Source organism: Pecten maximus, chromosome 8 (assembly GCF_902652985.1).
Source record: "Pecten maximus chromosome 8, xPecMax1.1, whole genome shotgun sequence".
Lineage (NCBI taxonomy): Eukaryota > Metazoa > Mollusca > Bivalvia > Pectinida > Pectinidae > Pecten > Pecten maximus.
In genome coordinates, this window is record NC_047022.1 from 41,789,320 (window position 1) to 41,817,315 (window position 27,996).

At 40.3% G+C, this 27,996-nt stretch overlaps 1 protein-coding gene across 1 annotated transcript in view; it reads right to left on the reverse strand.

The window, feature by feature from the left end:
* Positions 1 to 659: 659 nt before the first annotated feature.
* Positions 660 to 27,996, reverse strand: part of LOC117333693 (uncharacterized protein YMR196W-like) — a 30,282-nt gene continuing 2,945 nt past the window's right edge. Inside the window, exons 2-18 of the mRNA XM_033893112.1 lie at positions 21,973 to 22,141; positions 20,940 to 21,114; positions 20,677 to 20,849; positions 19,968 to 20,040; positions 16,578 to 16,649; positions 15,955 to 16,104; positions 15,645 to 15,847; positions 14,874 to 15,098; positions 14,498 to 14,614; positions 14,073 to 14,224; positions 13,255 to 13,532; positions 11,744 to 11,946; positions 10,702 to 10,842; positions 4,364 to 4,493; positions 2,474 to 2,653; positions 2,096 to 2,192; positions 660 to 1,567 (exon numbers count right to left, since the gene is read on the reverse strand). Coding sequence (XP_033749003.1) covers positions 1,456 to 1,567; positions 2,096 to 2,192; positions 2,474 to 2,653; positions 4,364 to 4,493; positions 10,702 to 10,842; positions 11,744 to 11,946; positions 13,255 to 13,532; positions 14,073 to 14,224; positions 14,498 to 14,614; positions 14,874 to 15,098; positions 15,645 to 15,847; positions 15,955 to 16,104; positions 16,578 to 16,649; positions 19,968 to 20,040; positions 20,677 to 20,849; positions 20,940 to 21,114; positions 21,973 to 22,141 — 2,650 coding nt within the window. The 3' untranslated portion in view covers positions 660 to 1,455. The remainder of the gene's footprint in view (positions 1,568 to 2,095; positions 2,193 to 2,473; positions 2,654 to 4,363; positions 4,494 to 10,701; positions 10,843 to 11,743; positions 11,947 to 13,254; positions 13,533 to 14,072; positions 14,225 to 14,497; positions 14,615 to 14,873; positions 15,099 to 15,644; positions 15,848 to 15,954; positions 16,105 to 16,577; positions 16,650 to 19,967; positions 20,041 to 20,676; positions 20,850 to 20,939; positions 21,115 to 21,972; positions 22,142 to 27,996) is intronic.

Consider the following 27,996-nt stretch of genomic DNA (forward strand, 5'->3'; position numbering starts at 1 on the left):
AAAGGACAAATGACACACAAGGTATACATAGAAATACAGTATAGAAATATATTATCACCAACTAATGACACACAGGTATAGAAATATGTTAACACCAACAAATAACACACAAGGTATAGAAATATATTATCACCAACTAATGACACACAGGTATAGAAATATGTTAACACCAACAAATGACACACAAGGTATAGAAATATGTTAACACCAACAAATGACACACAAGGTATAGAAATATGTTAACACCAACAAATGACACACAAGGTATAGAAATATGTTATCACCAACAAATGACACACAAGGTATAGAAATATGTTAACACCAACAAATGACACACAAGGTATAGAAATATATTAACACCAACAAATGACACACAAGGTATAGAAATATGTTAACACCAACAAATGACACACAAGGTATAGAAATATGTTAACACCAACAAATGACACACAAGGTATAGAAATATGTTAACACCAACAAATGACACACAAGGTATAGAAATATATTAACACCAACAAATGTCAGTGAAAGGTAGAAATTTATCAAACTAATAAAACATATTTTCACTGCAGCGATGAGCAGTGAAAATATAATATTTTGCTGTAAAAATATCAGTTTTGCAGTCAAATAAACATTTTCCGTTTTTGACCAATCAGAGCGAACCTTTGCATTCACCTCATTGAAACTTGCCGATTTTTCCAATCGAAAATAGATAAATTGGTTATTTTGCTGTATTTCTGAAATATTCAGACTAGTTTTAGATGAAACGCTCGCTTGGCGTTAGCAATTCATGCACAGATTCTCCGATAAAAGCAGAAAACGCTTAAATTGCGTAGATCAGTTCTTTCAAAATGACGCCGTCAAGTTGACGTGAAGTAACGTCATTTCAGCTAATGCCCCACATATCTCCAGTGAATATGGGGTGATGCTCACATTCCTCCAGCGAGTCTGAGCTGATGCCCAAAATATTTCCAGCGAGTCTGAGCTGATGTCCCACATACCTCCATTGAGTCTGAGGTGATGCTCACATTCTTCCAGTGAGTCTGAGCTGATGCCCAAAATATCCCTAGCGAATCTGACTGATGCCCCAAATATCTCAAACGAGTCTGAGCTGATGCCCCAAATATCTCAAGCGAGTCTGAGCTGATGTCCCACATACTTCCAGCGAGTCTGAGCTGATGCTCCACATGCCTCGTGTGAGTCTGGGCTGATGTTCAACAAAACTCCAGTAAGTCTCGGCTCTCTCCCAGATACCCCAGTGAGTCGGAGCAGATGCTCCACGTGCTCCCAGTGATGTCACGATACTGCCGCGTTTGCGCTGATGTCATACTTGTCCTCAGTCACACCATAGTGTTTCTCTATCTGAGCCGATATCACACATCTTTAGAGACGTCGTAATGCTTCTTTATTTGGGCAGCGTCTGACCTGATTTAACACAGTCCATCAGTGACGTCACTACGCTTCTCCCTCCGAGCTGATGTCACACAGACTTCCAGTGGCGTTGACAGCATGCTGCTGGATGTGTTTAAAAAGGCTTGTCACTAGGGCCGTCCAACCTGTCTGGTGACTAAAACAGAGTTTGCTATATTACTATAAGACAATCAACGCAACAATTATATATATACAATTATTTAACTTCTTATTCATGAATATCTTAAGGCAGTAAGGTAATATATTTTGTATATATCCCTAAAAAATGATCATTATGTGCCATATGACTTGAAAGTTTTACAAATGACCTCCGAACTATAAACTGACGTAAATGAACATTGTGATCAGGAATTCAACATTAAGTACTTATTCATAAACCGAAGACACGTGTTATTGTTTAATCGCTACAAAAAATGGGTTTCCAGAATATTGAATGTACTGTTAAGTTGTCCTGAAACATACAGCCTGCAAACATATATGACGGACTATTCAAAACTGGATAATAAATAGCATTATCAAGGTTAAACATCTATTGGATTAGCAATAAAATATGCATTCTCCAAAATAGTCCCAGATGACTGCTTCACACAATCTTCTTCCGCCAACATCGCAATACAAAAGTTCCTTAGTGCCATTTCACAGATAGTTCTGGATGATGACTTACCTTGCTCCGCACCCTCTGCCGTTGTCACCGTGGAAATACTCGTAAAACAGCACCAGGTCCCGATAATGTGGGTCAGTGGCATACTTAACATCGTCTCCTGGGTGACGCAGACAAATGTAATCAGAACGGTTTGATGGATCAGGAATGTATGTTATAATTGAAATTCCACACAAATCAGTACTTGTTTGCTTTAAAACTTTAAACACCATTTGAAATTGGATTAAGAAAGGTCATTGAAAGTTTGTGTAAAATCCGTTTGCATTAAAACATCAACTTAAACGTTTCTTAAAATATGAAATGGCTTCATTATTCTCAACAATAATTATAATAACGTTGGCTTTATTGCTTAATTTGTACAATTTAGTGATGTGAATCTACCATGACAAGGCCGCCGTCCATTCTTGTCGGGTATAAACAACGACACAAGTCTATGACACAACTCATTAGCCACGTCGCGCAGGCGCAGAAAACGACCGGAACCTGTAGGGCATTCTACCATTAGACTGTCACCATAGTAGTAGTCGAATCGGCAGAGGTTCTCTATCAGCAGATAGTTCACTGGAAATAAAAAAAAAAAAACGAGTGTATCTTAAGGCTCTCTGATTAGAACATTCTTCTTACAAGTTTGTCGATTTTGTTTATACATTCTGAATACATAAGGTACATTTGTTCACAAATTACGACAACATGATACATAAGTTAAAATATCAGAGTGAACCGATTGGGGCCCTCCAGTTACTGTTGGGAGAACATACACGAACCAGATAGGGCCCATCCTGTAACTGTTGGGAGAACATACACGAACCAGATAGGGCCCATCCTGTAACTGTTGGGAGAACTTGCACGGGAATCAGATAGGGTCCCTCCAGTTACTGTTGGGAGAACTTACACGGGAATCAGATAAGGCCCCTCCAGTTACTGTTGGGAGACTTTACACGGGAACCAGATAGGACCCCTCCAGTTACTGTTGGGAGAACTTACACAGGAATCAGATAGGGCCCCTCCAGTTACTGTTGGGAGACTTTACACGGGAACCAGATAAGGCCCCTCCAGTTACTGTTGGGAGAACTAACACGGGAATCAGATATGGCCTCTCCAGTTACTGTTGGGAGAACTTACACAGAAATCAGATAGGGCCCATCCAGTAACTATTGGGAGAACTTACACGGGAACCAGATAGGGCCCATCCAGTAACTATTGGGAGAACTTACACGGGAACCAGATAGGGCCCTCCAGTTACTGTTGGGAGAACTTACACAGGAATCAGATATGGCCCCTCCAGTTACTGTTGGGAGAACTTACACAGGAACCAGATAGGGCCCCTCCAGTTACTGTTGGGAGAACTTACACGGGAATCAGATAGGGCCCCTCCAGTTACTGTTGGGATAACTTACACGGGAACCAGATATGGCCCCTCCAGTTACTGTTGGGAGAACTTACACAGGAACCAGATAGGGCCCCTCCAGTTACTGTTGGGAGAACTTACACGGGAATCAGATAGGGCCCCTCCAGTTACTGTTTGGATAACTTACACAGGAACCAGATAGGGCCCCTCCAGTTACTGTTGGGAGAACTTACACAGGAACCAGATAGGGCCCCTCCAGTTACTGTTGGGAGAACTTACACAGGAACCAGATAGGGCCCCTCCAGTTACTGTTGGGAGAACTTACACAGGAATCAGATATGGCCCCTCCAGTTACTGTTGGGAGAACTTACACGGGAACCAGATAGGGCCCCTCCAGTTACTGTTGGGAGAACTTACACGGGAACCAGATAGGGCCCCTCCAGTTACTGTTGGGAGACTTTACACGGGAACCAGATAGGACCCCTCCAGTTACTGTTGGGAGAACTTACACGGGAATCAGATAGGGCCCCTCCAGTAACTGTTGGGAGAACTTACACGGGAACCAGATAGGGCCCCTCCAGTTACTGTTGGGAGACTTTACACGGGAACCAGATAGGGCCCCTCCAGTTATTGTTGGGAGAACTTACACGGGAATCAGATAGGGCCCCTCCAGTAACTGTTGGGAGAACTTACACGGGAACCAGATAGGGCCCCTCCAGTTACTGTTGGGAGAACTTACACGGGAACCAGATAGGGCCCCTCCAGTAACTGTTGGGAGAACTTACACGGGAACCAGATAGGGCCCCTCCAGTTACTGTTGGGAGAACTTACACGGGAATCAGATAGGGCCCCTCCAGTTACTGTTGGGAGAACTTACACGGGAACCAGATAAGGCCCCTCCAGTTACTGTTTGGATAACTTACACGGGAACCAGATAGGGCCCCTCCAGTTACTATTGCCACCAAACATGTTCGTTTCTGATTCGCCAGGCTCGTAGCGTACGCCGTAAGTAGTCCCATTCACGTCCATGTTAAATGGTTTATCCAGGTGGCGCTGCAAACAAAGATTTTCTTTTAACTTTTTTAAGCTGAATTTAAACGCTTTCGAGTATTGTTTTAATTAGTTTGCAATATATTTCTGATGATTAGTGTAGTGCGAAATGATTTGATTATGTCCCATATTCGGATCGTTGTGGAGATCAAAATACCGAGTACCGAGATTACAACGGAACAGTATTTCTAACTGGAAATACTAACCAGTCCCTCCAAAAAAACTTTTCCATTCGGAAGTTGCACCGATGACGATTATACAGCTGAGTGGCCACAAAAAAAGTAAACATTATAAACAATTATGCCGTGGCGTCTATGAATCAACAGCGTGAAATTTTACATGTCCCAAAAATACCCCAATAATCAAGATCTACATCATCAATACCGTCCAGTTGTGAAGTAGAACTTTCCAGGAATGAAAATATGACCACACCGGTTCAAACGTCACGATACCGAGGTCATCTGGACTGGACTTGACAAAGTCTTGCCATGGGGATGTTTCGCAGGGTGAATATCATTGGCTGTATTTCATTTCAAATATCATCACAAGCTACTTCCCCTCAAATTACTGCACCTCCAAGAAAACATCGAAGAATACTACTAATTACTCACTTCGACGATAAGGAACGACATGCTATGAAGTTAGAACAATATGGTAGGAGGAATACCCTCAGATTCCATAACGTGAAAACAAAACTTTCACTGACCCCGCCATCATAGATACAATGTATATGTAAAAACAAGGTAAATGTAGACCTCCGCCCTGAAGATATTTATCGATCACATCGAACAAAGACGGGAAACATCATGTAACAGAGCGCAGGAATTATATAAATTTAAATCACTGCCTCCGCTAGGGATCGAACCCGGGACCTCTGGCTTACTAGTCTTACGCTCAACCGATCGAGCTAAAGAGAAGATCTCTCTAGCCGAGCGGTATATTGCGGCTAGTATTTACCAGGGTTACATACTCCCCCTCCAGGAAAGAACTCGTCCTCGAGTTTCCAGGAGTAACAGCGATGCTTGTGGAGCAATCCTGAGTATTTCCCCGGGTCCCTACATGGGCACCAATGTAACAGAGCGCAGGAATCTGCAGGAATCTACAGATTCAGCATTGGAATTTAAAAAAAAAACTCTGTCCATAGCAATAAAAAAATATATATACCACCCCTAAAGTTTGTATTACTAAAGACTTGACCCCGAGCCCGCCAGTCTGTAATTAAAACACTTGGTCGTACAAAATGGTCGAATGATATTAATACCCACTGCACCAGTGACGGGAGTACTAGTCAGATTAACACATATGGGTGGTTTTGCCTATTTATCACGCCTCTCATACAGCTTATCACTAAGCTGTCACTGCTGTTGTACGTACAGATTGAAGTACAGGTTGATGTTGATGTCCTTTATTTCAAGTTCTACAGAGTATGTTCACTGTTTTATTATTGTCTTTATTTCCTCTAAAATGAAGAGCATGACATAATGTATTTACATCTCCCTCTTCTTCAGCTAAGTAAAGATTAACTGCAAATAAATCAGCGTATATAGGCAGTGAAAAGGGCTCAGCGGATTAATAAGTGTGGGAATATGTAACATAATTATGACGTCATCTGTTTATGACGTTACCAGAGCGTCAACTAGACGGCGCCATCTTGGAAGGACTGATCAACGCAATTTTATCGTTTTCCCCTGTCACCCGATGATGTCAGCACAAAAAGCTAACGTCAAGTGAGTATTTTATCAAAAACTAAAGTGAATTTTGGGAAATTTGTGCATATTTAACTTTTTCACAAGGTAAGCTAACATCTAGAGAACATCTGACCACGTCACTACTAGGCATAAATCTTTGTCAATGCATGATGTGCTTGACAACCATAGTTAATCTGAGACGGAATTGTGGATTGTGAATATATCGATTAATTAAACACGTAAAAGGTATTAAACAAAAATGTTGATTTTTTGTTGTTTTTGTTTTATTTTAATATGAATGAAGGCAAAGCCTTAGAAGAGCGCAGCTACAATGAAACACAGGGACATGCGAATAACAGTCTAAGAACTTGTACTACATTTAAAGATTTTTAGATTATTTTTTTTTTTTTTTGTCATTATTTTTTTAATTATGCTACATTGCGTTTGCAAAATATGCTACAAAGTATGCCAATAATAGGTCCTAATACATCCCCCATTCCAAAAAAAAAAAAAAAAACACAAAAAACAACAACAACAACAACATGTAAACACCTTGTAAAATTAACAATGCTTTACATCTATACGTATATCGGCTGAAATTCTTATTGTTTGTCCTGATGTGACTAGCATTGTCTTCACTTTGCATTGTCGGATTCCAGATTATCACACATATCATATCCGTGATGACATGTGCACTGCATATAATGACATCATTATTCTACTGCCACATTCCATATGCTACTAACAACGTAAAAGTGCCGACGATACAAGATTGGCATGATATATATAACAGGAAAGCGAATATAGTGCGCCTCCACAGGGGATCGAACCCGTGACCCTTACTTACTGGCCTGCCGCTCTACCGACACTAGAAGCAAGGCGGCCGTATCACTATGTACACTATTTACAATTAAAATCTGCCCCACTATTCTCACTTTTCAAACGTGTTCGTCTCGAACACACATTAACCCAGGTTGTATCCCCAACGAAGCCTCTCATTTTCTAAAACTTGATCTCGGAGTGGTCAACGGCACCAAATATAACAGAAAAGCAAGTAGTCTCCACCAGGATCGAACACGCGATCCCCGGTTTACTAGTCAGCCGCTTTGCAGACGAGCAAAAGGGCTAGAAGGCAACCGTATCACTATATAAACTATTTGCGATTAAACTTGCGACGTATATTATCTTTTGTTTTATGCATGTTTTGGGTTTTGGTTCTGTTTTTGTTTTGTTTTTGAAGCACGGACATATATTAGTATGTATATCTAAATCACCCACTTAGACTATTATTTGAAATATATTATAAACATCGATGTTATTAATTTGAAGTGAATGAGTATTGAACAAGTTGTGAAAAACAGGTTTCGTTTTCCACACATAGAAACAAATTACAAAGTCTGTTTTCTCCTGGAAATTTTGGTATACGTAACGTACGCTGTACAATGATAACTTGTGCTATATATTTTTCATTATGCCTTGTTAATCACAATATCTAGTAATTTAAGGCCATGGTGTAAAGAGGTCGGCACAGTAAGATTTGTTTTTATTATGAAGTTTTGATAAAATTCTATAATAAAAAATGCAAAAACTACTGCAGTTAATGCAATCTATACCCACTTAGAAAATACAGAAGATATTGAATTGTTTCCCTTAAATTATCACATATTTCAAAGACATCTGGAAGACGAAAAACTCTTAAAATATATGGGCTTAGAAAGGGCGGGAATCATTGGCGAAATCTTTGACGTTGAATTCTTATGACGTCACGCTTGACGACAACAGCACCATTCTGAATGGGATGTTCAACTCAGTAATATTTCAGGGTTTTCGGTTGTAACCTTGAAATTTGATAATACAATTAAAAACTGTTCTATATAATGCACATGTGCAGCAAAATAACCTCTTAGTCCACTCTCGCATCCAATTTGATCAGTACCGAAACTGGGAGGGTTCAGATTTAGGTAACTAACAAAATATCTCAAGCCAATCAAATTCGCAAAATACATTTACCTCGTCAGTCAAAAGAAAAATAGAAATGGTAACTTTTAAATGAATCATGCCTTTGTCATGGGTTGTGTGGATATTTCGAGAATTAAGTAATTTGAACTAACTTTCAGTTATTTGTTTCGACGAGAGAGAAACCAGTCAGATCTCGTCGTGTAGGGAATGAGATTTCAAACATGGCTGCCTCTACTGGAGGCGCGCGACTTTTCCCGCGGGACACGATTTCAATGTTGAAGGGGTATAGATTTGATTGGAAATATAGCTTATACACATGTTGTCTTAAAGAGAGCTTCGCTCTCGCGCCCTTCGGGCGCGATGAGCTGCGCTCTTATTAATATAGATTCTAGCCCTGGTAAATACAAGCCGCAGTATACCGCTCGGCTAGAGAGATCTGTTTAGCTCGATATGTAACCCTGGTAAATACAAGCCGCAGTATACCGCTCGGCTAGAGAGATCTGTTTAGCTCGATATGTAACCCTGGTAAATACAAGCCGCAATATACCGCTCGGCTAGAGAGATCTGTTTAGCTCGATATGTAACCCTGGTAAATACAAGCCGCAATATACCGCTCGGCTAGAGAGATCTGTTAAGCTCGATATGTAACCCTGGTAAATACAAGCCGCAATATACCGCTCGGCTAGAGAGATCTGTTTAGCTCGATATGTAACCCTGGTAAATACAAGCCGCAATATACCGCTCGGCTAGAGAGATCTGTTTAGCTCGATATGTAACCCTGGTAAATACAAGCCGCAATATACCGCTCGGCTAGAGAGATCTGTTTAGCTCGATCGGTTGAGCGTAAGACTAGTAAGTCAGAGGTCCCGGATTCGATCCCTAGCGGAGGCAGTGATTTAAATTTAATTAATCCTGCGCTCTATAGCCTCTATTACATTGGCGCCCATGTAGGGACTCGGGAATGATACTCATCGCTGCTTGTGAAGACATCGCTGTTACCCCTGGACGCTCGAGGACGAGTTCTTTTCTAGAGGGGGAGTATGTAACCTTGGTAAATACTAGCCGCAATATACCGCAATATAGAGAGATCCTCTCTTTAGCTCGATCGCTAAAGCGTAAGGCTAGAGGTCCCGGGTTCGATCCCTAGCAGAGGCAGTGATTGAAATTGATTAATCCTGTGTTCTGTTACATTAATAATACTGGTGTCTTTACGTAGATTCCCTGAACTATAGTATCTTAGCAACCACGGCTTGTTACTTACAGATTAAACTATCGTTACAATAGAATATCACTAACAAACTTACTATCCATACTAGTAGAGTAAAAGGTCACTATTACATCCTATCAAAAGATGGTAAACACAGAATATATAGCAGGAATGGATGTTTAATTTGATGTTAAACGTTATATCAATTGTGTTTTAACTGTTTACCTGTGCGCTACACCTGAACGGGGTCAGATACTGTTAATCAGACCACAATGGCTACCTACAGTACACTCAACCACCAAACAGTATCTAAGAAACTTAACTCTCAACGTCGGTCGTGTTAACAATGCTTACATAAGTGTTATCTCACAAGGTCGTCGTTTAAACAAACATTGAAGGAAATATTGTCGTTCCCACGTTAAATAAGAAATATAACCTGCATATATATCCGGTATTTTGTACAAGTCCAGCCTATACCTGATCATACATGTTTAATTATGCCGGGAGCACCAGGCAACACGTTCATAACACCATTCCATATAAATGTACCGGCAATGCCTTGTGCTTAGATGTAATTGTATCATTATATTAATCCAGAGATCTCTAGGATGTAATTGTATCATTATATTAATCCAGAGATCTCTAGGATGTAATTGTATCATTATATTAATCCAGCCTTGCTCTAAGATATAATTGTATCGTTATACTAATCCAGAGATCTCTAGGATGTAATTGTATCGTTATATTAATCCAGCCATCTCTAAGATATAATTGTATCGTTATACTAATCCAGAGATCTCTAAGATATAACTGTATCGTTATATTAATCCAGCCATCTCTAAGATATAATTGTATCGTTATATTAATCCAGCCATCTCTAAGATATAACTGTATCATTATTTTTCTTCTTTAACGGAGATTACTCCTATGTAGTGTAAATTCTCCGACGTTATATTAATTCAGCATTGCGCTAAGTGGTATACCTGTTTATGTTTTCTTTAATGTAACAACGTATTCTTCTTGTGTATTGTTTATATCGATATTTCGTAAGAGTCGTGCGATATATATTTAATTCAAACATATTTGATTGAAAAAATACGTCCATAATAGAAAAATATCCAGGATGCCAGTCGTGCTAACACAGGATAACACAAAAGACACGATATAAGGTTATATAGTTACACTTTTATGAAATGATATAGGTATAAAGCCGTTTAGACCCAGACATGATATTCAAAAGGAAACCATTATAATACCATATTTCTTTCACGTGTGAATATTCTCCAGATTATTTCGATATAAAATTAAGGTATATGTACATATTGTTAACAATTAATCTCCACATTACATGTCCTACCTTTGACAGTGATCGTACCCCGTAGGGAGAAAGGAATTCCTCTTCGTTCAGTAGATGTGCTAAAACCCGTTTCAGTTGCTCTCTCTTAACTATAGCTAAAAGTATCGCCTCTTCTCGACCGTCTTGGCAGAAAAATGAAATCTAAAATAACAATCACGTTGTTACTTATTCATTACGTCTACCATATTCAAATAACTCAAGTTAAACAAATGAATTTTCAAAAAAAAAAACTTACATCGTTTTGTTCTCATAATGTTAATTAAGGATATATTGACGACCTATTATCATACCATTAGTAATTACCTACTGAATTTCAAGAAACCGAGGCAAAAGGAACTTATATATTTATATATTTATTGCACGTTATATATCTATATACCGACACACAACACAACCACAACCCCCTACCGACCCACCCCACCCCCACATAACACAAAACAACACAACCACAACCCCCTACCGACCCACCCCCACATAACACAAAACAACACAACCACAACCTCCTACCGACCCACCCCACCCCCACATAACACAACCACAACCCCCTACCGACCCACCCCACCCCCACATAACACAAAACAACACAACCACAACCCCCTACCGACCCACCCCACCCCCACATAACACAAAACAATACAACACAACCCCCTACCGACCCACCCCAACCCCACATAACACAAAACAACACAACCACAACTCCCTACTGACCCACCCCACATAACACAAAACAACACAACCACAACCCGCTACCGACCCACCCCACATAACACAAAACAACACAACCACAACCCCCTACAGACCCACCCCATCCCCACATAACACAAAATAACACAACACAACCCCCTACCGACCCACCCAACCCCACATAACACAAAATAACACAACCACAACCCCCTACCGACCCACCCCACCCCCACATAACACAAAACAACACAACAACAACCCCCTACCGACCCACCCCACCCCCACATAACACAAAATAACACAACCACAACCCCCTACCGACCCAACCCCACATAACACAAAATAAAATAAAACATACTCTGTTCGTTAGATCCTTCCTGTGCTTTAGAAACCATTTCATTCGCTTGTAAAAGCCTTTGTGCATCTTGATATCAGAGAACTTCAACACCAAAGTTGAGAAAAGGGGGACAACTCCAACCATGGACATGATCTTTAATGGATATGAGGCTTTATTGTGGTTTACGTGGTCATAGTAAAATCCATCCTCGTCATTCCACAGACCTATGACAGAATGTCCACCACAAATTCTTAAACATGTACACTACAAGATTACATAATTAACATCGGTGACTTCAGAACTCTAGATAGTATCCAGTCCAAGTCCTGGTACAAAGTTTTATCAACCTGAGTATCAATGGGCTTTACCAATGACAGATTACAATAGGAACTCATATGAAGGTTTTTTGAAACTTGAAATGTCAAAGAGGTATGGTCGTTTTCCGCCTATCCTGACCTAGGCCACGTACAGCGATAGTCTGGGCTAAAAATACAGGTTAGAAATACCATGTGACCATAGTGATTCCCACAGTACCAAAATAGATCGTCATGGTCCATTGGCGCGCTGTGTGTTGTATGTAGTCAATCAATACCATATGGAATTAAGTTAAATTGACATGTTAAATAGGAATTTTGCACTACTCATCCATGTAATAATTATATGCCTGTTGTCGAAGCTGGAGTTCATTTACATTTTACTTGATACGGAGTAAATCGGTTATTATTTCAATCAGGCTTTTTTAATCAAAGTGATTTTTTTATCTCAACATTTCTATCTTCTTACTTATATTTTATATCAAATATGCATTTATTGTTGAAAATATCATTCAAATACGATCAAAAAAATTAAATGGTATTATTTTAGAAACATAACAAAATATGAATATGATACATCTTGGTGATTCGAACTCCGAATCTTCGGGTTGCTTAGCAATGGTTCTACCATATGAGCTATGCGGACTTACGGCAGTTACCAGTTATAGTCAGTCTAGTAATGCTAGAATTAAAATATTTTATCAACTACGTTTTATCAATTTTTCGATATCAGCGCATCGGAGGACCACTTTTTAAGAATACGATTTTAGTTGTCTTTTGGTACATAGAATAAAATAAGACATTGTAAAAGTTGGTCTTCCGATGCGCTCTACGTAAAAAAAATGATACGAATGCGGGAAAACCCCCCTCGAAAGTTGCAAATAGCCCGATGATGCAACTTTACGGTCATTTAATGAAATATTCATTGCAATGAACAAACAAATTTTTCGCAAATAATAATTTGTATATATTATAGATTTAAGGTTTGTATTCAAAAACTGAGTTTTAAACATTTATTTTTTTTGATTTTGAAAACGGTCACCGTTAGGTCGAAACAGGCCAATATGCGCCATACCTCTTTTACGATAGGATCAGGATTAGAAGTTGGAACTAGGATCAGGATTAGAAGTTGGAACTAGGATCAGGATTAGAAGTTGGAACTGCAGACTTTTATACAGTTATCCTACCCAATACGCCCTACAAACTAACAATAATCACCTACAGTTCCTTTGTCATTAATGGCGTCTATGATAGCGACGAAGTGTTCGAAGAACTTGCTGGCCATGTCCTCGTAAGTTGGGTCCCGCTTGGCGAGAATTAGACTGATCTCCAACATAAGGGAACAGAAGAAGGACATCCAAGCTGTACCATCCGCCTGTACCAGGCGACCACCGGTCGGCAGCGGCTTGGACCGGTCAAACACGCCAATATTGTCTAGACCTAGGAATCCACCGGAGAAAATATTCTTACCAGCCGGGTCCTTTCGGTTTACCCACCTATGGAGGAAAACACAACACTGTTGATAAAACCCAAGAGACAAAAACACTTTTACAATATACAGAAAATACCAAATATTAATCTAGCCCCCTAAACGTCTACAATGTTCTGTATACAACATAATATGTAAAAAAAACACCTAGGCTCTCAAACAGTCAAGTCGAGGCGGCAGTCGAGGTGACCATTCAAGAACAACAAAGGATTCAAACTCAAAATCGAGTTAACGATGGCCAGATATATTAAAAAGTATAGATTGGCATGAACACTCCTGAAAATGTTCAATATTAATTAGACCAGGTGTCCCGGCAGAGTAGGCGTCTCAGCGACACTCGCCATAAAAATAAAGGTCAAATCGGAGTGAGTTAGAACACACCTTCAAAAGAGATGTAGGGAGGTGACACCGGAACCCCTGTAAGTACCAACAAATAACACGTCTGACGTCATATCACAGAAGGAAACATTATACTTTCATATGAGATCAAAGGTCATAGACACTATTGTTTTATAGGAAGAACCTGCCCAGGACGATGAACACTCACCATGTGAAGTTGAGTACAAGTTTGTGGAAACACCTAGCAAGGAATACCAGGTCCCTTTTGCCTTTTGACCCGGACGCTTTATATATCTTCAGTGCTGCATAGGCGTGTACAGGAGGGTTGACATCTTCAAAGCAGAACTCATAGGCCGGAATCTGTAGAACGTTAATCTAGTAACTTGACACATTATTCAATAGTGTTATCTGGAGTACAGAAATATTAAATAGAACGATAATCTAGTAAATTGACACAGTATTTAGTAGTGTTTTCTGGAGTACAGAAATATTAAACAAGATGTATTTATCCGCATTTAACGTATTGTAAACTAGCTTTGTTAAGTTTTAAGGAAATTGATCTTGATAAGATTCTAAATTGTAAACGATCAAAAATGGTAGATAATCAATATACCTGTCGATATGTTGACATACCTGACCGTTTGGATGCATATACCATTCCCTCAAAAGGAGAAGAATTTGTTCCTTTGCGAAATGAATGTCAATGTTGGCCATAGGGATCATATGGAAGGCGAGGTCCCACGAAGCATACTACAACAAACAACAATCTGTGGCTCATTATATAGTATAACAGATTATAGATATACACTGAAATATATACGTTTTACTAATGTTCTAAAATTGTAAATCTGCATTTGTTGAATCCCTCCGTGGGCTCAACGTACAGAACCATTCAATTAGCTGAAAGTTTGTAATGTTACTCAGGTCGTATAGATATCATTTGTGTGTACAGTTTCAACTTCTGTCTTTATTTATTATCACATCTATTTTAATTTTGTAAAGTACCTACCCATGGGTACTCCCACTTATCAGGCATTGAGATGACGTCACGATTAAACAGATGTTTCCAGTCGGAGTTGCGCCCCTTCTCTCTTCCGGTCGGTGGTGGGGGCTGTGTACTATCTCCCGCCAACCAGCTTTTAACGACGTAGTAATAAAATTGTTTGCTCCACAACAGACCAGCGTACGCCTGTCTCACTATCTCCTTATCGGCCGGTCGTCGGTTAGGAATCACCTATGGAAGATTGATATATATTGTCAGTAAATGTTAATATGATTCATTGGAAAGAGGCGTGGACACAGTAATTCATGATTCAAAGGTCAAATTTTAAAGAGCACAGGCTTAACTACGAGATTGGATACCTCATTTCAAATCCGTTTTGTCACCTCTTTATCATCAAAAAACAAATTATTTTCAAAACACACACATTCAAACGTCATATTGATGGAGAAGATCTTTACTGACTTAATCTGACGTCCACAATTGCAATACGCCGTTTCCGGGATACGACTTAAATCTATGCGATTTTCATCAAGGTCCATTGATATACATTATGTAAGTATAGTTTAAAACGTCGATTGGCTGTATTAACAATACAAATATGAACACAAGTGTCTAAACAGACATTTAAGTTTATGTGAAATGTTAAATTTTATCTATATATTTAAATATAAACGCCACAGTTGTGCCAGAATACGTTCTGCAATCCTGGTTAAGCGTAAAGTTACATTTACATTTAACAGTTGTTAAATTGGTAGCGAGTTCAGGATTGCTGTATACCTGATTATAGAATGCATCAGCTTCCATTCGTCTTTGTTTAAACATCAAATCAAATTCATTTGGTGAGAAGCATTGCAGTGGAGCCTCGTTTTCTACATACAGCCTCACTCTGATGACAGCCTCCTCGCCGCCCGCCAGGTGGAGCTTGTAATGGGCGGCACATTTTGTTCCTTCTTTGGCTGGATTCACTCTGTCTGATCGACCTTTATTGTTAAGTAAATAGTATGCACGTATTCATTTATATGAAGTGAAAGCACGATAAGAATTTTTTTTTTTTTTTTCTGATTCCATGATGACGAGATTGTCCTACCGTGAATGACGTAATGGTGAAACGCATCCTTGACGTAATCGGTCTTGTTAGCACACCCGAACAAGTGCTCGAAGTTTGTATCGTTTTCAGTGAATAACATCTCGGGACAATGGCCTTGCTGATCCAAGTCGGCTTCAAAGTAAAAAACTCCTGTCCAGACAGAAAGTGAAATCACTTTTATAACACATTGAGCATTTACCCCAGGGTAGACAGATACGGCATTAGACAAAGAAATATGACGTGGGGTACACTTTGTAGACATCATAGGTCATGTGACGTGTGGTACACTTTGTAGACATCATAGGTCATGCCAATAAATAATAGCGTTATTAAAGAGATATTCTACCATGTAGATATAGTTACGCTGGCGCCGATACTGTTACTATGATACCATTAACGTTCAGTTCTATTCGGTACTTGGTGAAGACACCGTTTCGCCTTTTACTTCCAGACGCTTTATACCGCTTCCTCGCTAGTGATGATACTTCATAGCCATTTCTTACATTTGACCGTTCAGAACTACACGTTTAGTACCTTATAAGTTTCTCTTGCATATTTGCCCTACTCAAGTTTTCGTCCTTTTCGTCGTACCAATTTATTTAGAGCAATATGACATGACTTACCAGGAGTAGATTGAGATGTGATATCCGTTAGACTTCTGCTCCTTCCGGTTGGCAGCTTGCTCTTTGGAACACCTTAAGATAGTATCATAAGGGAATTTCATGATAAAAATATATTGTCCTTGACCCTGACAACTTTTAATCTAAATTCATTTATAGTTAAAATTATGTTAAATGTGAAAATTGAAATAGTGAACTGTTTCAATCATAACCAAACCTTGAGCTCAAATTGTATTATTAAAACATAGTGCTAAATTTGTCACTTAACGAAGTGCTAAATGTGTAGCAAACCGTTGTGCTCAATTTATATCAAAACGTACTGCTCAATTTGTAACAAAACATGGAACTCATTTAGCAACAAAACATAGTTCCCAATTTGCAACAAAAACGTAGTGCTCAATTAGTAACAAAACGTAGTGCTCAATTAGTAACAAAACGTAGTGCTCAATTAGTAACAAAACGTAGTGCTCAATTAGTAACAAAACGTAGTGCTCAATTAGTAACAAAACGTAGTGCTCAATTAGTAACAAAACGTAGTGCCCAATTTGTAACAAAACGTAGTGCCCCATTTGTAATTAAACGTAGGGCTCAATTTGTAACAAAACGTAGGGCTCAATTAGTAACAAAACGTAGGGCTCAATTTGAAACAAATCGTAGTGCTCAATTAGTAATAAAACGAAGTGCTCTATTAGTAACAAAACGTAGTGCTCAATTAGTAATACAACGTAGTGCCCAATTAGTAATAAAACGAAGGGCTCAATTAGTAACAAAACGTAGTGCTCAATTTGAAACAAATCGTAGTGCTCAATTAGTAATAAAACGAAGGGCTCAATTTGTAATAAAACGAAGGGCTCAATTTGTAATTAATCGAAGTGCTCAATTAGTAACAAAACGTAGTGCTCAATTTGAAACAAATCGTAGTGCTCAATTAGTAATAAAACGAAGGGCTCAATTTGTAATAAAACGAAGGGCTCAATTTGTAATTAAACGTAGTGCTCAATTTGTAATAAAACGTAGGGCTCAATTTGTAACAAAACGTAGGGCTCAATTTGTAGCAAAACGTAGGGCTCAATTTGTAATTAAACATAGTGCTCAATTTGTAATTAAACGTAATACCCAATAAGAAACAAAACGTAGTGCTCAATTTGTAACATATTGTGGTGGTAAAATTGTGATAATCATGTAATATCGTAAACATGGTAGATAAATTGGACACTCTGTTCTGGCCATGTTCCGTAACTTACCTAACGGTCATGATAAACTGGACACTCTGACCATTTAACTTACCTAACGGTCATGATAAACTGGACACTCTGTTCTGGCCATTTTCCGTAACTTACCTAACGGTCATGATAAACTGGACACTCTGTTCTGGCCATTTTCCGTAACTTACCTAACGGTCATGATAAACTGGACACTCTGACCATTTAACTTACCTAACGGTCATGATAAACTGGACACTCTGTTCTGGCCATTTTCCGTAACTTACCTAACGGTCATGATAAACTGGACACTCTGTTCTGGCCATTTTCCGTAACTTACCTAACGGTCATGATAAACTGGACACTCTGACCATTTAACTTACCTAACGGTCATGATAAATTGGACACTCTGTTCTGGCCATGTTCCGTAACTTACCTAACGGTCATGATAAACTGGACACTCTGTTCTGGCCATTTTCCGTAACTTACCTAACGGTCATGATAAACTGGACACTCTGTTCTGGCCATTTTCCGTAACTTACCTAACGGTCATGATAAACTGGACACTCTGACCATTTAACTTACCTAACGGTCATGATAAACTGGACACTCTGTTCTGGCCATTTTCCGTAACTTACCTAACGGTCATGATAAACTGGACACTCTGTTCTGGCCATTTTCCGTAACTTACCTAAAGGTCATGATAAACTGGACACTCTGACCATTTAACTTACCTAACGGTCATGATAAACTGGACACTCTGTTCTGGCCATTTTCCGTAACTTACCTAACGGTCATGATAAACTGGACACTCTGTTCTGGCCATTTTCCGTAACTTACCTAACGGTCATGATAAACTGGACACTCTGACCATTTAACTTACCTAACGGTCATGATAAACTGGACACTCTGTTCTGGCCATTTTCCGTAACTTACCTAACGGTCATGATAAACTGGACACTCTGACCATTTAACTTACCTAACGGTCATGATAAACTGGACAATCTGTTCTGGCCATTTTCCGTAACTTACCTAAAGGTCATGATAAACTGGACACTCTGACCATTTAACTTACCTAACGGTCATGATAAACTGGACACTCTGTTCTGGCCATTTTCCGTAACTTACCTAACGGTCATGATAAACTGGACACTCTGTTCTGGCCATTTTCCGTAACTTACCTAACGGTCATGATAAACTGGACACTCTGACCATTTAACTTACCTAACGGTCATGATAAACTGGACACTCTGTTCTGGCCATTTTCCGTAACTTACCTAACGGTCATGATAAACTGGACACTCTGTTCTGGCCATTTTCCGTAACTTACCTAACGGTCATGATAAACTGGACACTCTGACCATTTAACTTACCTAACGGTCATGATAAACTGGACACTCTGTTCTGGCCATTTTCCGTAACTTACCTAACGGTCATGATAAACTGGACACTCTGTTCTGGCCATTTTCCGTAACTTACCTAACGGTCATGATAAACTGGACACTCTGTTCTGGCCATTTTCCGTAACTTACCTAACGGTCATGATAAACTGGACACTCTGACCATTTAACTTACCTAACGGTCATGATAAACTGGACACTCTGTTCTGGCCATTTTCCGTAACTTACCTAACGGTCATGATAAACTGGACACTCTGTTCTGGCCATTTTCCGTAACTTACCTAAAGGTCATGATAAACTGGACACTCTGACCATTTAACTTACCTAACGGTCATGATAAACTGGACACTCTGTTCTGGCCATTTTCCGTAACTTACCTAACGGTCATGATAAACTGGACACTCTGTTCTGGCCATTTTCCGTAACTTACCTAACGGTCATGATAAACTGGACACTCTGACCATTTAACTTACCTAACGGTCATGATAAACTGGACACTCTGTTCTGGCCATTTTCCGTAACTTACCTAACGGTCATGATAAACTGGACACTCTGACCATTTAACTTACCTAACGGTCATGATAAACTGGACAATCTGTTCTGGCCATTTTCCGTAACTTACCTAACGGTCATTGATTGATTGATTGATGGGGCTTAACGTCCTTGTTCCGGTTATAACCGAGCCTAGGACACACCTAACGGTCATGATAAACTGGACACTCTGTTCTGGCCATTTTCCGTAACTTACCTAACGGTCATGATAAACTGGACACTCTGACCATTTAACTTACCTAACGACGGGTGTCGACAAACAACTTTTCCTTCGGACATCTGAGACATGTGAGGTTTGGTTTCTTCATGACACTTCAAATGTAGCAAATTAAACGGCGTCATGTGTTAAGATTACTTATTTATTTAATTATTTATTTATTTAACATAATTACATTTCCAGTTTCAGTAATTCAGAAGTTTTAATGCCCTAACACCGATCGCCTCCCCTGACCTGATACACAGATGTTGTTGGCATGGTTTTAACAGGTACATGTAGGTAATAACATGGTGAGACAGTAAATCAATTTCATAATCAACTACATGTATATATATAACAGTTTGAAAACTGTATTGATTTTGTTGATCATGATAAAAACAATACAACTTCTATAATGAATGCATAAATCATAATACATGTATTACAGTTACACATAGGATGTGTCACTCGCAATGGTAGTATACGTGGTTAATATAATTATCATTGGTAGTTTACGGGGTTAATATCATTATCATTGGTAGTTTACGGGGTTAATATCATTATCAATGGTAGTTTACGGGGTTAATTCTATCAAGTCTGTATCATTATCATTGGTAGTTTACGGGGTTAATTCTATCAAGTCTGTATCATTATCATTGGTAGTTTACTTTGTAGATATATGTAGAGACCAGTAGGAACATTTTCATTATTCGGGTTGATAATTCAAAACGTATCATTACGAGGATACTTACGTAGCATTCTTCTCCCCAGGACCAAACGTTCCGAAACCAAAGCGTTGGCAGCACGTGCAGTGAAGCGGGAGTGGGACCCCTATTTGTGATGACGTAACGCCCAAGTATGTTATTCGGGCTGGCTTTGCAGTATTCGGCAAACACGTCAAAGTACTCATTCTTATCAAACACACCTGGTAAGAAAGCATTGTACAATACAAAAATGAACATTTAATACGATGACGGATATATTTTAGGCTGTATACAGTATATATTACACTTACCTGTATCTAAGATTTCCAGTTCTGGATCTCCGACCGACCTTGTCTTGTTGCCCTCCACCAGTTGTGTGTAGGGATAAGGGGCCTGTGGGTACTTATAGAGGGCTGACATGTAGGAGTGAGTAGGGGTGTTATCCAGATAGTAGTACAACTCCTTCACATCCTCACCATGGTTACCCTGGTAACGGAAACAGTGAACGGAACATTGTTCCATGAGAAGCATAAAGCTCGTTACATGTAATAACTTTTAAAAACTAGTGAAAGTTATCAACATGCAAAATACATCGTTCTGGCCAAATGAACATCTCTAAATCAGTTCAAGGAAAATTGAGCTTTACGGAGAGGCTGCAGTTGCCTGTAAAATTAAACTGGCATGCAAACACGTTTTGTGCAATAGACGTAGTACTGGCTATTCTAGAGTCAATCTAATTCAGTGAGAATAACTTACTCCAGAATCTTATACGACTGCCATCCTATGTAAACTACAATAGTACCTAAGGAATATAGTCCTTGGTGGGTATATTCAATTTCAGATCGATCTTACTCAAACTGGAAAAGAAAGAGTCTTTTGGTTTTAAGTTGATCGTATCATAGACTGACCATACGACAATAAGATACGCAGTAGCTTACCTCGTGTCCCGTCAGAACTCCCGACTTACCTCGTGTCCAGTCAGAAGTCCCAACTTACCTCGTGTCCCGTCAGAAGTCCCGATTTACCTCGTGTCCCGTCAGAAGTCCCGACTTACCTCGTGCCCCGTCAGAAGTCCCGACTTACCTCGTGCCCCGTCAGAAGTCCCGACTTACCTCGTGTCCCGTCAGAAGTCCCGACTTACCTCGTGCCCCGTCAGAAGTCCCGACTTACCTCGTGCCCCGTCAGAAGTCCCGACTTACCTCGTGCCCCGTCAGAAGTCCCGACTTACCTCGTGCCCCGTCAGAAGTCCCGACTTACCTCGTGTCCAGTCAGAAGTCCCGATTTACCTCGTGTCCAGTCTTAAGTCCCGACTTATCTCGTGCCCAGTCAGAAGTCCCGACTTACCTCGTGCCCTGTCAGACCAAATAGGCGTTCTTTAAGGATGGCGTCATTGGTGTTCCACAACGCCAGAGACAAACAGAGGCGACACTTCCTGTCACAGATCCCCAATAGTCCGTCCTCTCCCCACCGATACGCACGAGATCTCGCATGGTCGTGTGGAAAGTGGTTCCAGCTAGATGATAGAGTCGGATAAAATGACTCAAACACCTCAACGAAATAGATTTGTAAGTATTTCTACAGTCAGACGTACTGGGGAATAATAGAATCCGTCTGTTCTGTGGATAGGGATATCTCGAGGCTTAAGTAGGACTTAAAACGAACATCTTTGAGTACCTCCTTCAATACGGGGCTCACAACATATCAATCAGAGGATTATGTTGAAAAATATCTTAATATGTCCGGCAAAATTCAAATTCTTCAACATAATGCTCACAACATATCTACCAGCCCTCGTAAGTGTATCATATCAGTATATCATATCACCAGAAATGAGGAAGAGATGTTTGAATGACGATAGTTGACGACTAATGACGATAGTTGACGACTAATGATGATAGTTGACGACTAATGACGATAGTTGACGACTAATGACGATAGTTGACGACTAATGACGATAGTTGACGACTAATGACGATAGTTGACGACTAATGACGATAGTTGACGACTAATGACGATAGTTGACGACTAATGCACAGCAAAGTCATGTCAACGAATTATATAGAGCGATGGAAGTCCTCAGCATATCTTCTGTTTTATAGACAAGGTTCTTGTCAAATTCAAATTCTAGGGGAATAAAACTGCTTACCACGTGATACCGAAGGCTAGTGGGGGGGGGGGGGGGGGGGGGGGGGGGGGTTGTTGTGGATATTGAAAAATCGAGTGGTGTTGTTGTCAGCAGCACAGTCCAAGTGTCATTCAGCCGTGACCAATTACCGCCACAAACGAAACTGTTGACTTCTGAGTTCAGTAAACAGGCATTTTAATTTACCCAAGACTTGAATACAGGCGTCCAAAGTTATTCACAATCTGATAATTGCCCAAACATCAATTGATTAGAAGTTAATTTATCCGGCCAGAAAAACACCAACCTTCCCAGGAATGTGAATTAAATGTGAAGAAAATTCACCACCACTGAAATCATTTAAATACCAGCCTTAGCGACATTTGTTATATACAAATGTAACATGTACAATTACCAAAAACACATTCTGAAAGTCAAATACCAGAAATGGGGACGCTACTGACATGAGTAAAGGTTGCATAACAATTTAAACCAGACGAAGCTAATTATAACCTACCGCCGAACATAACAAGTCTGTCTAACCTACCACGGTACATAACATGTCTGTATAACCTACAACCGTACATAACATGTCTGTCTAACCTACCACGGTACATAACATGTCTGTCTAACCTAACACGGTACATAACATGTCTGTATAACCTACCACGGTACATAACATGTCTGTATAACCTACAACCGTACATAACATGTCTGTCTAACCTACCACGGTACATAACAAGTCTGTCTAACCTACCACGGTACATAACATGTCTGTATAACCTACCACCGTACATAACAAGTCTGTCTAACCTACCACGGTATATAACATGTCTGTATAACCTACCACGGTACATAACATGTCTGTCCAACCTACCACCGTACATAACATGTCTGTCTAACCTACCACGGTACATAACATGTCTGTCTAACCTACCACGGTACATAACATGTCTGTCTAACGTACCACGGTACATAACATGTCTAACCTACCACGGTACATAACATGTCTGTCTAACCTACCACTGTACATAACATGTCTGTCTAACCTACCACCGTACATAACATGTCTGTCTAACCTACCACGGTACATAACATGTCTAACCTACCACCGTACATAACATGTCTGTCTAACCTACCACCGTACATAACATGTCTAACCTACCACCATACATAACATGTCTGTCTAACCTATCACCGTACATAATATGTCTGTCTAACCTACCACCGTACATAACATGTCTGTCTAACCTACCACCGTACATAACATGTCTGTCTAACCTACCACCGTACATAACATGTCTGTCTAACCTACCACCGTACATAACATGTCTGTCTAACCTACCACCGTACATAATATGTCTGTCTAACCTACCACCGGTACATAACATGTCCTGTCTAACCTACCACCGTACCTAACATATCTGTCTAACCTACCACCGTACATAACATGTCTAACCTACCACCGTACATAACATGTCTGTCTAACCTACCACCGTACATAACATGTCTGTCTAACCTACCACGGTACATAACATGTCTGTCTAACCTACCACCGTACATAACATGTCTGTCTAACCTACCACCGTACATAACATGTCTGTCTAACCTACCACCGTACATAACATGTCTGTCTAACCTACCACCGTACATAACATGTCTGTCTAACCTACCACCGTACATAACATGTCTGTCTAACCTACCACCGTACATAACATGTCTGTCTAACCTACCACCGTACATAACATGTCTGTCTAACCTACCACCGTACATAACATGTCTGTCTAACCTACCACCGTACATAACATGTCTGTCTAACCTACCACCGTACATAACATGTCTGTCTAACCTACCACCGTACATAACATGTCTGTCTAACCTACCACCGTACATAACATGTCTAACCTACCACCGTACATAACATGTCTGTCTAACCTACCACCGTACATAACATGTCTGTCTAACCTACCACCGTACATAACATGTCTGTCTAACCTACCACCGTACATAACATGTCTGTCTAACCTACCACCGTACATAACATGTCTGTCTAACCTACCACCGTACATAACATGTCTGTCTAACCTACCACCGTACATAACATGTCTGTCTAACCTACCACCGTACATAACATGTCTAACCTACCACCGTACATAACATGTCTGTCTAACCTACCACCGTACATAACATGTCTGTCTAACCTACCACCGTACATAACATGTCTGTCTAACCTACCACCGTACATAACATGTCTGTCTAACCTACCACCGTACATAACATGTCTGTCTAACCTACCACCGTACATAACATGTCTGTCTAACCTACCACCGTACATAACATGTCTGTCTAACCTACCACCGTACATAACATGTCTGTCTAACCTACCACCGTACATAACATGTCTGTCTAACCTACCACCGTACATAACATGTCTGTCTAACCTACCACCGTACATAACATGTCTGTCTAACCTACCACCGTACATAACATGTCTGTCTAACCTACCACCGTACATAACATGTCTGTCTAACCTACCACCGTACATAACATGTCTGTCTAACCTACCACCGTACATAACATGTCTGTCTAACCTACCACCGTACATAACATGTCTGTCTAACCTACCACCGTACATAACATGTCTGTCTAACCTACCACCGTACATAACATGTCTGTCTAACCTACCACCGTACATAACATGTCTGTCTAACCTACCACCGTACATAACATGTCTGTCTAACCTACCACCGTACATAACATGTCTGTCTAACCTACCACCGTACATAACATGTCTGTCTAACCTACCACGGTACATAACATGTCTGTCTAACCTACCACCGTACATAACATGTCTGTCTAACCTACCACCGTACATAACATGTCTGTCTAACCTACCACCGTACATAACATGTCTGTCTAACCTACCACCGTACATAACATGTCTGTCTAACCTACCACCGTACATAACATGTCTGTCTTACCTACCACCGTACATAACATGTCTGTCTAACCTACCACCGTACATAACATGTCGGTATAACCTACCACGGTACATAACATATGTCTTTCAACCTACCACCGTACATAACATGTCTGTCTAACCTACCACCGTACATAACATGTCTGTCTAACCTACCACGGTACATAACATGTCTAACCTACCACGGTACATAACATGTCTGTCTAACCTACCACCGTACATAACATGTCTGTCTAACCTACCACCGTACATAACATGTCTGTCTAACCTACCACCGTACATAACATGTCTGTCTAACCTACCACCGTACATAACATGTCTGTCTAACCTACCACCGTACATAACATGTCTGTCTAACCTACCACCGTACATAACATGTCTGTCTAACCTACCACCGTACATAACATGTCTGTCTAACCTACCACCGTACATAACATGTCTGTCTAACCTACCACCGTACATAACATTCTGTCTAACCTACCACCGTACATAACATGTCTGTCTAACCTACCACCGTACATAACATGTCTGTCTAACCTACCACCGTACATAACATGTCTGTCTAACCTACCACCGTACATAACATGTCTGTCTAACCTACCACCGTACATAACATGTCTGTCTAACCTACCACCGTACATAACATGTCTGTCTAACCTACCACCGTACATAACATGTCTGTCTAACCTACCACCGTACATAACATGTCTGTCTAACCTACCACCGTACATAACATGTCTGTCTAACCTACCACCGTACATAACATGTCTGTCTAACCTACCACCGTACATAACATGTCTGTCTAACCTACCACCGTACATAACATGTCTAACCTACCACCGTACATAACATGTCTGTCTAACCTACCACGGTACATAACATGTCTGTCTAACCTACCACCGTACATAACATGTCTGTCTAACCTACCACCGTACATAACATGTCTGTCTAACCTACCACCGTACATAACATGTCTGTCTAACCTACCACCGTACATAACATGTCTGTCTAACCTACCACCGTACATAACATGTCTGTCTAACCTACCACCGTACATAACATGTCTGTCTAACCTACCACCGTACATAACATGTCTGTCTAACCTACCACCGTACATAACATGTCTGTCTAACCTACCACCGTACATAACATGTCTGTCTAACCTACCACCGTACATAACATGTCTGTCTAACCTACCACCGTACATAACATGTCTGTCTAACCTACCACCGTACATAACATGTCTGTCTAACCTACCACCGTACATACCATGTCTGTCTTACCTACCACCGTACATAACATGTCTGTCTAACCTACCACCGTACATAACATGTCTGTCTAACCTACCACCGTACATAACATGTCTGTCTAACCTACCACCGTACATAACATGTCTGTCTAACCTACCACCGGTACATAACATGTCTGTCTAACCTACCACCGTACATAACATGTCTAACCTACCACCGTACATAACATGTCTGTCTAACCTACCACCGTACATAACATGTCTAACCTACCACCGTACATAACATGTCTGTCTAACCTACCACCGGTACATAACATGTCTAACCTACCACCCGTACATAACATGTCTGTCTAACCTACCACCGTACATAACATGTCTGTCTAACCTACCACCGTACATAACATGTCTGTCTAACCTACCACCGTACATAACATGTCTGTCTAACCTACCACGGTACATAACATGTCTGTCTAACCTACCACCGTACATAACATGTCTGTCTAACCTACCACCGTACATAACATGTCTGTCTAACCTACCACCGTACATAACATGTCTGTCTAACCTACCACCGGTACATAACATGTCTGTCTAACCTACCACCGTACATAACATGTCTGTCTAACCTACCACCGTACATAACATGTCTGTCTAACCTACCACCGTACATAACATGTCTGTCTAACCTACCACCGTACATAACATGTCTGTCTAACCTACCACCGTACATAACATGTCTGTCTAACCTACCACCGTACATAACATGTCTGTCTAACCTACCACGGTACATAACATGTCTGTCTAACCTACCACCGTACATAACATGTCTGTCTAACCTACCACCGTACATAACATGTCTGTCTAACCTACCACCGTACATAACATGTCTGTCTAACCTACCACCGTACATAACATGTCTGTCTAACCTACCACCGTACATAACATGTCTTCTAACCTACCACCGTACATAACATGTCTGTCTAACCTACCACCGTACATAACATGTCTGTCTAACCT